Source organism: Vulpes vulpes, chromosome 6 (assembly GCF_048418805.1).
Source record: "Vulpes vulpes isolate BD-2025 chromosome 6, VulVul3, whole genome shotgun sequence".
Classification (NCBI taxonomy): domain Eukaryota; kingdom Metazoa; phylum Chordata; class Mammalia; order Carnivora; family Canidae; genus Vulpes; species Vulpes vulpes.
In genome coordinates, this window is record NC_132785.1 from 24,497,668 (window position 1) to 24,514,368 (window position 16,701).

Genomic DNA, 16,701 nt, shown 5'->3' on the forward strand with positions numbered 1-16,701 from the left:
ATGGCACCTGGAGCTATAACACCTGCATTTGTGCACCTATGAGACTTTCATCCTCAAGCAACAAAGTCTTTTCTCTTTTGAAGACTCAAGTGACTCATTTGTATTAAAATTTCTCAGATTTCTGTTTTTATGCCTTCTAATTACTGAAGACATTGACAATCCTCAAATCCAACTATATTCCTGAGCATATTCAATCTTCTATAGATGACTTACCAAACAATGTAACTCCTGCTGCCCGTCCCTTGAATTCCACACCTTTAACTCAAGTCAGTGACTCATTCTCATGGCCACATATTCAAATAGCTGTCATTATCCAGATCTCGTCTCCATCTGACATCTTCAGTCTCTACATATCCTTTAACTACATTTTCCTAAATTTTAGCTTCTCTATGTCATTGTTTTACCCCATAACAACTACTGCAAAAGTACTAAAACAAAAATTAAAGTATTTATGTTAGCTACTTACTGGACTCCAATTATTCTCTCCCCTCTAGCTTGCTGCACTGTCCACTTCGTAGCACAGCAAAGAAGTCCATCCATTTGCCAGTCCAGAACTACAGATCTTCTTATCTCCCTTACAATTAAACCTCAATTAATTGGTGGTTGAGGCATTTTATTTCCTAAATGCTTTCCTTCCTTCTGCCCTCCCCCCCATTTTTTTAGTAATAGTTCCTTACCGGGACTATTGTTTGAGCCTTTTAATGGGGCTCTGCACTTCTAGCTTCTCCCATCTTCTCTTTCGTCCATCTCATACATTGTAATAGAGAAATTTTCTAAAGTTTGAATCTCATCTGCTAGGTTCATTCATAGTCACCACACACAAAATCCAAAGTCTTTAATATGATTTTGAAAGCCCCTTGTTGTGTGACTCTGCTCTATAGCCTCAGCCAGATTACCTGACTTTTCACTCAGGCATAGCCATGTTAACTCACTTGCTCTTTTTTTTTTTTTTTTTCTAATTAGCAACTGTACATGCTGATGCTTATCTGAACCTTATTAAGACCTTTTTGAAGCCTTCCTTTCCTGTACTTTTAAAAATATCTTTTAATACATATTTAGTACAGCACAAGTTAAATTTCTAAATTACTTATCTGTTAATGTTTATTACTAGTTTTTTACTCTAAAAAAAGGAGTTTTATGTGTCTCTTTGTATCTCAGGAAGCTGGCATATTGTCTGGAAATGAACAACTGATTTAAAAGAGTTTTCATTAAGTGAAGGAACATTTAGTGTTTTCCTTGGGGTACATCTGGCTCAGAATATACCTTGAGTATTCAAATTAGAGCTTACTTCATATCTTAAGTAGTCCAAGTGCAGCCTAATTCATGCTGCTATAGTGGGAATCAAGCTGAATCAATTATAGGTAAGGATCCACTGTTTTCTTTTGTGGTGGCAAGACTAGAGTACTTTAGATATGATGTATTTTTTGCCACATCCCATCATATTATAATGACAAAATGAGATAAAAAGCAATTTAAGTAGCAATGGTGACATTTTCCTACACAAAGCAGTTTACTCTAAAACTAGGGTTTTCTAATGCCAAATCCAGTTTTTTTTTTTTTCTATTGTAACATGCAACAGTGGAGGCCGATATATTTGAAGGCAAATACTATTAACTTACAGAAACACATGCTATATAAAATTATCAATATTTATAGACCATACATATTTTAGTTGTGATATTATAAAGATATTTTTCTGGAGTTTTCTGGAGTTTTTTGAAGATGAATTAAAATATTTATCATACCTAGAGAAAAATTTGGTATGAAGCAAAGAGAGAGTATGAGTGAGAACACATACAAAAGAGTCTTGAACTTTAGTTAAGATTTCAAATAGATGTATCTATGTGGGGAAAGTAAAAGAAAATTTACATTCAGAGAATATTTTTAAATTGTGTCTTTCAGGGGCTCTATAACTAATACAAATTTCATTTTACAGCTGAAAATACACCTGATAAGAAATCTATTTAAAAGTCAAAGGCTGTTGTTAGGGAGAATGATTACATGTAAATATTTTATATCTACTAGGACAAGAAGGAGTGAAAAAGGAGCCCTTTTTTCTCTATGGAAAAATAAGCCTGTGGTACTTTCAAGTCATCTGGTAGAATATAAGGAGGAGTCAGAGAAGAAGACAGGATATAGCTTCTTCCCTTTTGTGCCATTAAGGTAAAGCTCACGGGTAGTATAGCTGCTCTTATAGTACTGGCAATGGAGATGCTTCTATTGTCTCAAGTTAAAGTCTCTTGTGGTCACATGTCAAGGCTTTCTGAACTTTCTTTGCAGAAACACTTATTATAAAACTGTTTAGCCTTCCCTTCTTTGTCATCTGCTGCCAAGAGGAAGACAGCAAAAGATTCAGTGTGAATATTTCATTATCAAGTTCTGCAAGATGTCAGTGGATAACTGTTAGGCCATGTATCAAATTCAAGAGGTATTTGACTCCAATAAATGATTCTTTTTTTTAAAAAAAAGATTTTATTTATTTATTCATGAGAGAGAGAGAGAGAGAGAGAGAGAGACTGAGGCAGAGACACAGGCAGAGGGAGAAGAGGGCTCCATGAGAGAGCCCGATGTGGTACTCCATCTCAGGACTCTGGAATCACATCCTGAGCAGAAGGCAGATATGCCCAACTGCTGAGCCACCTGGGTGTCCCCAATAAATGATTCAAGTCAAGTGAGATTCAAATTTCTATTAAAAGTATGAATAATCAATAAAATGAGTACATTTGTCTGACTTATAATAGGCAACTGTTAAGGACAAAATATATCACACAGTTAAGTTTTTTGGCTTATAATAAAGTTTTTTCATTTAATCATGGTGTTTAATGATCAGTTGTTTATTCTTTTTTTAATAGCTTAATGTATATCATAATATGGTTATTATCAGAGTTATTTATCCATTTTATTTATCCATTCCCCATTAATCTACTTATATATTGTTATCCTGATACCACATTGTCTTTTTTAAAAAATATTTTTATTTATTTAAGAAAGAATTAGAGTGAGTATGATGAGCTTGAGTGGGGGTAGGGGCTGAGGGAGACAGAGAAGCAGGTTCCCCACTGAGCCAGGAGCCCTGATGTGGGAATCAATCCCAAGACCTTGGGATCATGACCTGAGCCAAGGCAGACACTTAACAGACTGAGCCACCCAGGCGCCCCTACCACATTGTCTTGATTACTGTGGGTAGCTTCATAACAAGTCTGGAAATGAGTAGTGGTAGTCCTCAAATATATTCGTTTTTTTCAAAGTTATTTTGTTTATTCTAGGTTTTTTAAATTTTTCAATGGATATTAGAATCAGTCTGTCAATTTGAAAAAAATGCAGAGATTTTCTTGAAGGATGTGTATAATCCATAGACGAACTAGGAAAGAATTGACATCTTATTAATAGTAATTTTTCTTATCCATGAATATAGTATATCTTTCCATTATTTAGGTCTTTAATTTCTATCAGAGGGGCTGTATTGTTTTCAGTGGATGAGTCATTCATAATTTGTGGTCATATTTATTATTAAGTATATCACAGTTTATTGATGTTATTATGAAATTTATTATTTTTATATTTTCAGTTTCCAGTTTTTCCTTGATAATGTATAGAAATATAATTGATCTTTGTATACTCATTCTCTATTCTGCCTCCTTAAAAAAGTCATTATCTGTTTTGCATTCCATAAAAATTCTTTCTAATAAACAATTATATCTGCAAAAAAGACCATGTTACTTCATTTTTATCTAAGGTTAATTCTTGTGCAAATTAAACCTATTTTATTTATTTTTTTAAGATTTTATTTATTTATTCATGAGAGAGAGAAAGAGAGAGAGGCAGAGACACAGGCAGAGGGAGAAGCAGGCTCCATTCTGGGAGCCCAACGGGGGACTCGATCCCAGGACCCTGGGATCATGCCCTGAGCTGAAGGCAGACGCTCAACCACTGAGCTACCCAGGTATCCCAAAATTATTATTTCTTACTTTCCAATATAAACGCTCTTTATTTCTTTTGGTTTCTTTGTTGAACTAACTAGCGTCTCCAGTACAGTTTAATAAAACTGAGAGAAGGCATTCTCATTTTGCTCCAGGTCTTAGAGGAAACATATTTATTCTTTCAACATTATGATGTTACCTGTAGGTGTTCAAGATTGTGAGCAGATCAATATTCTTTGTTTTGTTTTTTTTTTTTTTTTTGTAAAGATTTTATTTATTTATTCATGAGAGACAGAGAGAGAGAGAGAGGCAGAGACACAGGCAGAGAGAGAAGCAGGCTCCATGCAGGGAGCCTGATGTGGGACTCGATCCAGATCTGCAGGATCACGTACCGGGCTGAAGGCAGGTGCTCAACCACTGAGCCACCCAGGCATCTCTATTCTTTGTTCTGAGTTATATTTCATCTAGTATGAATATATTCATTTCAGCTTTCTTTTGATTAGTCTTAGTATGCTATATATTTTCTATACTTTTCCTTTTAACCAACACAAGTGTTTATTTTTAAAGTGTACTTCTTGCAAGCAAAGTATACTTAGAGTTGACTTTTTATACAGACTGATAATCTCTGCCTTTTAATTACAGATGCATAGAGCAGTTGCTTTTAATGTAATTATTAGTATAGCTAAGTTTCAGACTGTAAGTGTACTGTGCATTTTCTATTTGCCCCACTTTTGTTCCCATTTCCTCTTTTTTTGGATTAATTAAATAATTTTTATGACAGCATTTTATCTTCTTTGTTAGATTTCTGGCTGTTTATCATTGTTTTGTTATTTTAGTGGTTGCTTTAGAATTTATAATATAGTTCTGAGACTACCATCAAGTGACATACCTTACACTTAGTATAAGAACCTTATAATACTTTACTTTCATTTCTCCCTTCCCAGTCTGAAAGCTATTGTTGTGACACATTTATCTTATACATATGGTAAACAAACCCTCATATTATAGTATTTTTGTTTAACCATAATATAACTTTCAAATGTTCCAGATTTAAAAAATAAAGAATAATCTTATTTTTAACTCATGTAGTTATCATTTCTGATGGTTTCCATTCCTTGTACCAGCTGGTGCCATGTCTTCCTGCAATCTGTGCTCTGTCATTAATTTCACCCAGCATATTTTTTATCTCAGGTATTATAGTTTTGTCTTGGCCTAGCAGCTTGATATTGATTTTTTTCCTGTCTACATGACCCTATTTAACTACTTGAGTATTGAAATATGGTTTAACTGCATTAATGACCTTGTTTGCTACAGTTTTAAGTCAGTTTTAATTGATTGAATTTGGTCCTCATTATGGTTCATATTTTCCTACTTCTTTGTTGATTAGTTATTTTCAATTTGATGTCAGACATTGCAAAAATTACCTTGTTTGGTATTACATACTTAAATAATAACTAGATTATTCTTCAACTTTGTTCCAAGGCACAGTTAACATTACTTGGAAACAGTTTGATATTTTTGGGTCTTGCTGTTAAGATTTGTTAAGTGGAACCATCGCATTGTTTATTCTAGGGCTAGTCATTTCCTATTACTAATATAATATCCCTCCAAATACTTTGTCTAATTCCATGAATTACACCATTCTGATTGTTAGGAACAGGTGTTACAGTTCTGGTTCTGGTACAGTTCTTTCCCAAGAACTGGTACAGTTCTTTCCCAAGATTTGGGTTGTTTCTTAAACACATGTATCTGTCATTATTCCACCAAATACTGATCTGCTAAATATTCAAAGGGTAATTCCACAGAATTTTGGAGTTTTCTCCCTGTACAGGTCATTTTTATGACACTGTCTTATGATATCTTACTGCCTTGGACTCCCTGGACATTCAGCTCCATCCCTTCAGTTCAGGGTGGTCATCACATTTCTCCTGGTTTCTCCTTGTCTATATCAGTGCCTGGAATCCCTCTCAGGGCAGTAAAAAGAGACAATCACAGGGTTCTTTCATTTGCTTTACACATCCGAAGAATCACTCTCAGAATCTGATGTTCAATGTCTTGAAAATGTTGTTTCATATATCCCTTCCTTCTCCCCCTTTTCCCTTTTCTTTCTTTATTTCTTCTTGCCTTTGTCCTCTTTCTTTCTTTTCTTCCTTCCTTCTTTTGCTTTTTGTTGCTGTTTCAGGTGAGAGAATAAGTTCAGTCTCTGTTATTATATCTCAGCCAGAGACAGAAGTTCCAGTTCTTTCATGGTGATATGAACATATTCCTACTGCTACTAATAGTTTACTGATTGAACCAAAGCCACTGCAAACCAGAATCATAAACTAATTATATACAAAAAATGTCATGGCTTTTGAGAAAAAAAATTACACAAATAAATGTTTAAAGATCACCAGGGGATCACCAAATACGAAATATCTAGGTATTGATTTGTGTCAACTTCTCTACTGAAATTACATACCAGTACAGCAAAGGTAAGGTAACTAAAAAAGTAGGAATTGCATTTAAATTTTATTACAAATGACAAAAACAACTCTAAATTTATTTTCAAAATAGTAGAGTTTGAGGTTGACTCTCAGAGTTAGTCAGGATGTTTTGGTATTCATAAATTTAAAAATAATAGATTTTAAAAACAGTTTTCTTTCCAAAAGCTATTTTTGCATTTTCTCTGAAGCTCTGATACCTTTGAATATTGACCTAAAGAAACATCTTGGATATTTTAGTAATATTACAATCTACTAGAGAAACAAAACAAAATTGTATATTTTATTGTTGATAAAAAGAGGTTTCTGGCATTCTCCTTCTAAAACACTATGAAATTATTGAACTCTTCCTTTACCAATTTTCTGACCTCATAATTTAAGTTGTTCCACTATATTTCGGTTGAGGTGAAAATGCTGATTTGCATGAACAAATGTCAATCAATATCACTAAGAAAAATGGTGCCTGGATGACCTACCAGGACACAGTGTTACAAACAATTATGATAAGAACTCAAACTGAAAGATTTCCTATGAGAATCAGTTATCTAAACTAGACTAAGGCCACCAAAGGAATGGGAAAGGCCAAAATTAGAATTAACATCAACTTCTTCCACTCTTTGTTATTTTTGGAGACTTGCAGATCACTTTCAAAAAGCAACATTTCTGTGACATGATCTTCAGTCAAAATGATTTACCTCATAGGCTTTCCATTCAAAACAGATTTTTATTGGGATCCTAAATTATAAGCACATATTCTCTCTGGTCAGGAAAAACTATGAAAAGCTTAAGCTTTCATAAGCATCAATCTGTTTTCAAATTCTAGCCAGAAAAGTCAGCTATGTAGCCAACCTCAAACTTATATAGTGCAACAGGTTTTTGTTGTTGTTGTTGTTGTTGTTGTTTTGCCTATGCTTGACTTACAAGGTCTTCCAATCTTTAATTCTGCTCAGATTATCTGTGTATATATAAGATGTTTTCTTCAAAGTTTTGAATAACATTATTTTAAATGTAGAAAGGTAAATTATTATTTGGCCCAAACTAGTATGTCCATTTCACAGCATTTGTTTTACAACTAACACAAAAACATCTTATTGAGTAACTGTATGCTCTACCATAGGGACAAAATGATGAGCAAAATAGAAAATAACTGTCCACTAGGCAATTTTTGTTAGAGACAAACAATAAAAACAACACAGATATTAATATATGGTTACAGGAGACAAGGAGAAATTGAATAAAAAGTAGAACATCTGCAGTTATTTTGGAAATAAAATCAGTAAAGTCTTGTTACTTAAAGACTCTGTTTAAAATGCTGCACATTTTGGGACACCTGGGTGGCTCAGTGGTTGAGTGTCTGCCTTTGGCTCAGGGTATGATCCCAGAGTCCCAGGATGGAGTCCCAAATTGGGCTTCCTGCATGGAGCCTACTTCTCCCTCTGCCTATGTCTCTGTCTCTGCCTCTCTCTCTCCGTGTCTCTCATGAAAAAATAAAATCTTAAAAAAATAATAAGAATAAAATAAAATGCACATTTTAATTTTCAGAAACTTGAAACTAAAATAGTCTGCAGATTTAAGTTTTCAGTAAATTCCATATGAGCTCTTGGTCAAAACCAATGAAATGTGACTTAGAAGCATATCAGCTAAGTAGTCATGAAAAGCATACTATTCTGCAGATACACAAATTATCTTTTGAGACTTAGAAAAATAAGCCAACAAAAACAATTTTCTGATCAATACTATAATCTATATTAGCCACATGCTCATTTTAATTAGACAGGGATTATTTTTAGATTATTAAAAATCATACCATTTTAGATTATTTAAACTTGTACCTCAAAGAGGTTAATAACATAGTTTACAAAGTAGTCATTAGAAATTCATCAATGTAAAGCCAAAAATAGTTCTTCAATTCGCATAGCTTTTTTTGTTTATTATAATTAAAAGTTGTATTTGTTTCATTTTGCACTTATATTCACATCTTTCTTTCAGATGGCTCTGGAGTTGTGGATACCTGCAAATCCAACCTAGTGACCACATTTCTTTCTCCATTATAATCTTAGTTTGCCTGAAGCAAACTTGCTGAGAGGGAAGGGTACTGAAAATTGTGGGTTTCTTCATAAAATGCCACATAATATTGATAAATCCATCCTGAAATAAGTAAAAGAATGTCTCAAATAAGGTATTATTTGTTGCTAGTTCTGGTTTAAATAGTGGTAGACTGTATAATACACCAGCCTGGGATAAATTAGCCAAGGAGACATAAAATTGAATAAAATCATCCCATACTCTTTCACTATGAAACTGGGTTTACAGGAAAAACATGAACATGATTTCATTTTAGTGTTCCATAAAAACATAGCTTGAAAATTGCTTTCCTGAAGAAGTAGTCTCTAACCATTTTTAAAGTTGAATTTTCCTTTTGACTGAGGCAAGGCTGATTCCTTTTCACCCTCAACAAATATGTGGTTTAGGTCTCATCAACCTCCATGAGATTTTAATGGTGTATGCTTTCTTCTAGTGACCATTTTCTGTATCTATTGTTTGACCCTCAGAATTAGATTTTCTTTTTTTTCTTTTCTTTTTTTAAAAAATGATTTATTTATTTGAGAGAGAGAGAGAGTGAGCGAGAGAGAGAGAGAGCGCACACATGCAAGAGTGGAGGGAGATGCAGAGAGAATCTTCAAGAAGACTCCCCGCTGAGTGCGGAGTCCCAAGTGAGGCTCAACTCCATGACCCATGAGATCACTAAACGAGCTGAAACCAAGATCAGGTGCTTTACCAACTAAGCCACTAGGGCACCTAGAAACAGATAGAAACAGATTTTCTATCAGAAAGCTCTCTTTTGGATTCCAAAATTAAATTAGTTTCCTCTATTCCTCATAGTTTTAATTGTAAAGTAAAACACATGGAGTAACCCATATTTCAGGAAAAAATTGGGTATCTTCTAACTTGGGCTAAGAAATCATCTTCAAGCCTTATCAGACATTGTCCATAACTATTATTTTAAGAAGTTTATTTAAACATTCAAACCAAGGGAATAAGAAAACTATTTGAGCACACCTTAACTATATCTTCTTTTCTTTAGTCTGTTTGTTTGTTTAAGCAGAGGGAAAGGAGAATTGTCACAGTGGCCTGGAATATGGTATCTGGAGTCAGATAGCAAGGATTCAAAGTGCAGCTGTACTACTTAGAATCCTGTGATTCTGGGCAAATTAATTACCTGTCTATATCTCAGTCTTCTCATCTATGTAATCATTATACCTAAGGGTGCATAATTGTGCCAGAATCAAAGGACTGTTCTGAATATTAAGTTGCACAATATAAATATTCAACATGCTATCTGGCAAATAGGAAGTTCTTAATCAATGTCACTCATTATGATGATGACAAGTATTTATTCACTTAATGGTATTTATTGAGTAACTATATGCTCTACCATAGGGACAAAATGATGAGCAAAATAGAAAGTAACTGTCCACTAGGCAATTTTTGTTACAGACAAACAATAAAAACAACACAGATATTAATATATGGTTACAGGAGACAAGGAGAAATTGAATAAAAAGTAGAGAGCAGTTGCTCTAAGAACAAAAAATAAGCAAATGTAATAAATTTAAAAATTAAATTAATTTGCCCAGGGGATCAACAAACGCTTCTTTGAGAAAGGTACAAAGCTCTTACTTAAGACATCTCAATGATCAATAAGAATGAAGGCAGAAAAGGGTGGGTTGAGGGAAGAAGAACCACTATAGAATGGGACAAAATAAGTTTGTGAGGCCCAAAGGTAGAGGGAAACACTAAGGGAGGACCCTGAGTCTGGAAGACAGAAGGTGCGGGGGAGGTTGGAGAATGAAGGACCTTGATAATAGACAAAGTACAGATCATCCAGGGCTTAGCAGTATGGATTATGGTCAGATGGTGGCAGAAATGCTTTGCAAAGAAAAAAGGAAAGCCATAGAGGCAGCAAAGTGTTTCAGATTTTCATTTTATGATTTTCATTCCCTCCTCTATGGAGAATGAATTAGAGATGGCAAAATTAATAAGGGAAGACAATGTAGATGGCAGTGGTAGAAGTTGAGTTGTAAAGGGACAGTATCTTAGAATTAGGTAGACAAGGAGATGGAGGGAAACAGGAGAGATAGAGGAGGGAAATTTTTAAGATTTATTTTATTTTAGGGGGGGGAGGACAAAGTGAGAGGGAGAGAGAAAATCCTCAAGCCGACTCCACTCTGAGTGTGGAGCCCAACAGAGAGCTCAAACCCAAGACTCTGAGGTCATCACCTGAGCAGAAATCAAGAGTCAGACATTCAACCAATTGGGCCACCCAAGTGCCCCAAGGAGGGGAATATTTGAAGCAAAAGTGACAGGGCTTGGTGGAATATTAAAAAATGATGGGGAAGATGATGTTGGCAAATACGATCCTGGAATTTTTGGCTTCTGCAACCTAATGCATAGAGAGCTGTTCTCAGAGATAAATAAGGAAACTGAGCAAGAGAGAGGGGGAGATTATGAGTTCAATTTTATACATGTTGTATTTATTTGTGTCTGTGATATCCATAAGAGAGGTGTGAGATCAGAGGTCAGGGACGGGGCGTTTAGATTTTGAGATGCAAATTTAGAAATACAGTTTACAGACAGAAACTGAGGCCACGGAATCAGATGACAGCATTGTGTGAGAACTGAGAAAACTAAAAAGCAAGCAGTTGACCATGGCATCTCCTTTTCCACTCACGTTACTACAAACTGCAAGAATATAAATATTTCTCTTTGGTTCTTAGTTCACTACCTATAGAATTTTGGGTAAAAATATCCACACCAGAAACATATGATAATCTGATTAGCTAGAAAATTATATGCTTTCCAACAAAAGTTCAGAACTAAGTAGAGAAAATAAATGACTAATAACATAGGTCAGAAGCCTATTACTGTACTTTAGAATTCTTAATGGTGTAATGGTTAAGGTGTTAGAATAATGAGGTCTGTTTATGTATGCCTAGTAGGATGGGATAAGATAAAGGCTGGGTTTAGGCAATAAATTAGTTTCCCAGTGTCTTCTTGCTACCTTTATGTTTAAACTCCATTAGAGTTTGACCTTTCCAGAATTTCTGAGATTATGGGCAGTTTTCCCCTGAGCATCCTGTAGCAGCTGTTTGAACAACAAGTTAAACCAACTGAGCTACGTATACTTGTCTAAAACAATGTTCCTAACAAAGGACCAGATGAATAAAAAGATCAGAAAATGAAGAGAAAAAAAAGAGGCCAACTCTTGTTTTAGACATGAAGATTGATTTAGCATGTAAGTCAGAACTGATAAAACAAAATGCTAAATATCAAATGTGACATCATAGTATGGTGACACAATAATGACCCAAGTAATCAAAATTATCATGCAGGGGTTACATAGTTTATGTACTCATTGATCTTTATAAATATTATGCAGATTCTTTGCATGTCCTGTGATGGAAACAAAAGTAAATCCATATTACTGACTGTTTTACATATTATTTTTTATTCAGTACTTAACTTTGGAAATGCTGTCTCTTCTGAAAAGTGAACCCTATTCTTACCACATGTTAAAATTTACACATATGTAATTATAATATATGTGTAATATCTATATGCAGTGACTATCAAGCATAGTAGCATGGCTTCCATCAATCACCAGCATAGAACCAATGATCTATGAAGGTTTAGGAACTCATGAAATCCACATTATCAGTGCCAAATCATTTGTCCAGTAAGAATTTCAAATTTATCTAAAGGATTTAAGTCTTAATAAGATTTTTAAAATAAATAAGACCTGGTTTTCAATATTTTATACACGTAAGAACTCATAGGAAACCCTCATTCCAATAGCTAAGATGGATTTGGTGCCACTTGCTTATTTTCAGAATTCTTTTCACTTACAACTCTTTGTGAATAAAAACACTGGTATATGTTCAAAATTTGAGAACTAGAAGTTATACCCAATGGGTGTTTTGTCCCTAACTGAGCTATATTAGTTATTAGTTTTATTTTTTGTTTATTATAATTTCTTAAGTCAGTATTTCATTAGTATTTTCAAATTCTTCAACTTACATGAAAACCTTCAGAAGTTACTCATGACAAATATACCTCACTTACTGAAAAATATATTTGTTATAAAACAAATTTATAAAAATTGTCAAATGTTAATAGTTCAGAAGGTCAATTTTAAGCTGATTTGAAGACTTTACAAAATTTAAAAAATAATCTTTTTTCATGAACTGTCCAACTTATAAAAATATCAGTTTCAATATGGTAATTAGCAAATATTTAACCTAAACTGTTTTCTTTTAAATACATAAGGTGAACTGCAAAGTGCTTATGATTTTTGAAAACTGAATAAAAAGTTTTATATTTTCTACCTTAAAGAGGGTAAAGGCCAACATATTTTATTGGAATAAAAAAGATCTAAAACTATAATAAGTGGTGAATACATAAATCAAATTACTTTATATTATTAATGGTATCCAAAGTTATAACTGTCTTGGTTAAATATCTTACTTAATTGAATAACAGATAAACTTTTATTTGGGTCTGCTTTATATGGAAATAACTTTGTCATACTTGAACATTTTAAATTAAACTTTAATAATATTACATGATAATAAATGTCTTCACAGATTATGTTCAAGGGTCTTAAAATTCCAATTCAAATCCAAATAATTCATATAATTGAAAATTTTAAGGATGATTTTTTTTAAATCTTTAACTTCACGTCTGTCAAATAATTAAAGAGCGACTATAGTATTATTTTGCTCTATACATTCCCTTTGTGACTTAATCAACTTTATAAGAAGCTGATTCAATCAACCAGAAGTTTAAAAGTTGTTTCTGTTTCTAATTTGTTATTAAGTGATAGTTAAATTTCATTAACACATTCATTATCATTTTCCTATAGTTCCTATGGTTCCTCAATAATGTATTCTGATATCATATGAATTTAAATGCAAATCTTTTCATATCCTCACTCTATGCCAAAAGTAGTAATGATCTAATGCAGAATAATGAGTCAATTCTCTAAAAATGTAAAACTTAGAAGTTTTATGTGTGAAGATTTTCCGTAAGTCTTGAGAGTAGAACTCTTCCCGAAGAATGTAATATTAGAAATACACAAAGCACAAATGTTGACCTGCTTCCTAAAGATACGCAATCCCATCCTTAGCCAACAAACCAGGAGAGCTGAATGCAAAGGGACTCAGCAACAGTTTAATTCTAAGACTCTGAACAAGGCAAAAGTGAACACAAAGTAGGCTAAGAAGGCAAGTTACCATAGAGAATTACACCATATTTCATAGAAGAAAAAAATAAGACACAGAGAGAAAATACTGCTGTCCAGTGGCCTCTTTGCCCACCTCATTAGTCCCGGAATACAGATTCAAGACACAGGGATCCTGGATATCACCCCAGGTCGGTTGCTAGGCCAGTCAGTACATGAGATCCTTCTGAATGGGGCTTAGAGCAAGTTTCACCTCCCACCACCTACCTGCAAGACTGACATGACACCATGACAGGAGATGACAGGGGAACCCCATCCTCTCAGAAACGTTGACAACCGGCTCCACTTACAGATTCACCAAAATGCACACATATTCAACTTGCGATCTCAACTCTGAAGACCGGCAGAAAGCAACAGCAACCACACCACCGCCAACGACGACGATGACAACAACAACCACCACAACAACAAAACATAGGAATGAGCCAGTAGAAATGAATTAGCAAACTTTTAGTGAGATAACAACTTGGATGATAAAAACCCAGCTGCCGTCTCTCAATCAAAAAATGTCAAACCTGAAACGTTGCAGGGCTTAGTAAGTACAGAAGCGCAGCACGGGGGTGCGGAGGAAACGAGTGGGAATTGGGGGCGGGGGGCGCTAGGTGCTCCAGGGGGACTTACTGTACCTGTGTCCACATCCTTCACCTGTTGCCTGGCTCGAGCTGGCCGGCTCCACTTGCAGCTCCTGCAGGACCAGCCCTTTATCGTGTGGTCCCGGAAAGTCCATGCCTGGCACCTCCTCCTCCTCTAGAGACTCCACGTAGAAGAGAGTCCTGGCTGGCTGCTGGGGGCCCTGCCCGGGCGCCCCTTGCTGCAGCCTGGTGGCCACTGGCAGCAGGGTGCCATTCAGCGGGTTAAAGGGAGAGGAGGAGGAGGACGGGGAGGAAGACGAAGAAGAGGAGGAAGAGGAAGGCTTCTTCCAGAAAGTGCTCACGCTGCCCTTCTCCTGGCTCTTGAGCAGGCGGCTCTGGCTGGGCCCCCAGTGCTCGAAGCTGCCGCTGCCGTCCTGTTGCAGGCAGCCGCCCCCCGCAGGGCCGCCGGGGGCCGGCGACGGGTGGCTGAAGAGTTTCCAGCGGAGGCGCAGGATGTGCTTCACATCGAAGTCCTTTCGCCCGGAGCCAGACATGCTTGACGCAGGACGGCCAAGAGAGCTCAGCCGGCGCGGAGGAGACGGGCGGGCTGGTGGGGGAGGCCGGCGGAGCCCGCGGAGCGCGCGGCCGGAGGAGGCGGAGGAGGCGCAGGGGGCGGAGGGGGCGGAGGGGGCGGCGGGCTGCGCCCTCTGCGCCCCGGGAGCCGGCGCGGCCGGGCGGGCTGCTGCGCCCTGCGAGCCCTGCGAGCCCTGCCCGGCAACCGCCCGAGCGCGGACGGCACAGCCGCGCGGCTCAGCAGCGGTCAGGTCCGGGGGACCCGCGCGCGGGGGGCCCGCCGGCCGTGAGCAGAGGCAGGAGCCGGGCGCCGAGGGCAGAGGATCCGCGATCCGCGCTCGGGGGCCCCGTGGTTACGGCCGGGAGGGGCGACCCTGCTGATGGAGGTGCGCGGAGAAGGCAGGTCTGCGCGCTCCGAAGCTCGGGAGGCGGCGGCGGCTGGGGACCCCTCCCTGGGATGCTCCCGTGGCAGAGCCTCCGTCGGGAAGGTGTCGGCTCTCCTGTCCTTGCAGCTGAGTTCAGCGCCTGGGGAGCGCAGAGAGACAGAGAGACACAGAGAGAAAGAGCCCCAAGTCGCCAAGAAGCGCACCCCCTAGTCTTCTCGGTGCACCTGCGCCCCTGTCCCTGGCCTCTCCAAGGATGCTCTGGGAGCTTGCCCGGGTATCTTTGAGAAAGTCAGACGCCTTCTGCAAGGCGAGAAGGGGTGGCTTTATATATATAGTCAGTGTGTAAAAGAGAAAAACAAATATTCCAGAAAATACAGGGAGGCAAAAGGAAAAACCCGCCCGTGAAGCTGTCAAGGTCCTCACAGTACAATTTTCTCTCTGCCTCAGCGCCTCCTCCTCCCCTGCAAGTGACGCAGATGTGCACTGGGGCCTATACGGAGAGATGGAGGGAGGGAGGGAAGGCTTCAATCTTCTTTATGCAAGTGAGCCTGCCGCTCTTATTGTCCCCTTGCTGGGTCCTGTCACCTTTTTTTCATGCCCCTTCCTCACTACATTACTGGGTAGCAATAAAAGTAAAGCAAACAGGCATTATGCTTTAGCATCAGTAAACACCAAACACGAATCATGGCAGCGGAAACTTAATAGGCTGCCATCGGTTTGCAGGTTGCAGGTTAATGGCTTGAATTATTTAATAAACCGCATCCTTTAACCTTTAGCCTTAGTTTCTCTCTGGTGAGACACAGAAGAAACAGTGATGCTGGCGTCAAAGTGTGATAATGCCACCGTTCTGACACTTACATGGTGAGTCTGCCATTAATACACTCAGGCAGTGCTTCACCCTGGGGGCCAGAGGCACCCGGTAGAAATATGAAGATGGGCATCTGAGCACAGGGGAGGACTTTTGCAAAATCAGTGCATTTGGTGTGTAGCCTTAGAATGAAAGCTGTTCCCAATGTAAACAAAGGAGTGGAATAAAATGATACAGGAGAATTTCAAGGCATAACCTTCTGGTGCATAAATCGTGATATGAAATGCATGGAAGAGTTTAGGCAATATCTATCTCCAAAGACTACTATCCTGCAAAAATATCCTGCTTGAAGAAGGAAAGATGTATTTTCCCTTATACCGAGGTTTAGAATGATGAGGATTATGATGCCTTTCCAGCTATGACTACTTCGACATTTTTCATCTTTTCCTTTAATGAGCCATTAAAATAGAGCCCAGTCACCTTTGCTGAAAGGCAGAAGGGGGTCAAAGAGTCAGGAAGGTCCCCCAAGAGCACCGGAAAGGTGGTTGTTGTCCATTCATGGACTTCACAGCTTCAGCAACCTCCAACAGGGCTCAGGAATCAAATATTCAAGTGCAGTTATATTACTATTCTGTTAGTTACCCTGTTGTGGAGCAGTA

General features: G+C 37.6%; 1 protein-coding gene across 1 annotated transcript in view; it reads right to left on the reverse strand.

Moving 5' to 3' along the window:
- The window catches only part of KLHL1 (kelch like family member 1), a 353,403-nt gene extending 338,205 nt beyond the window's left edge, over positions 1 to 15,198 (reverse strand). Inside the window, exon 1 of the mRNA XM_025987262.2 lies at positions 14,330 to 15,198. Within this exon, the coding sequence (XP_025843047.1) occupies positions 14,330 to 14,829 (500 nt within the window). The 5' untranslated portion in view covers positions 14,830 to 15,198. The remainder of the gene's footprint in view (positions 1 to 14,329) is intronic.
- Positions 15,199 to 16,701: the final 1,503 nt, after the last annotated feature.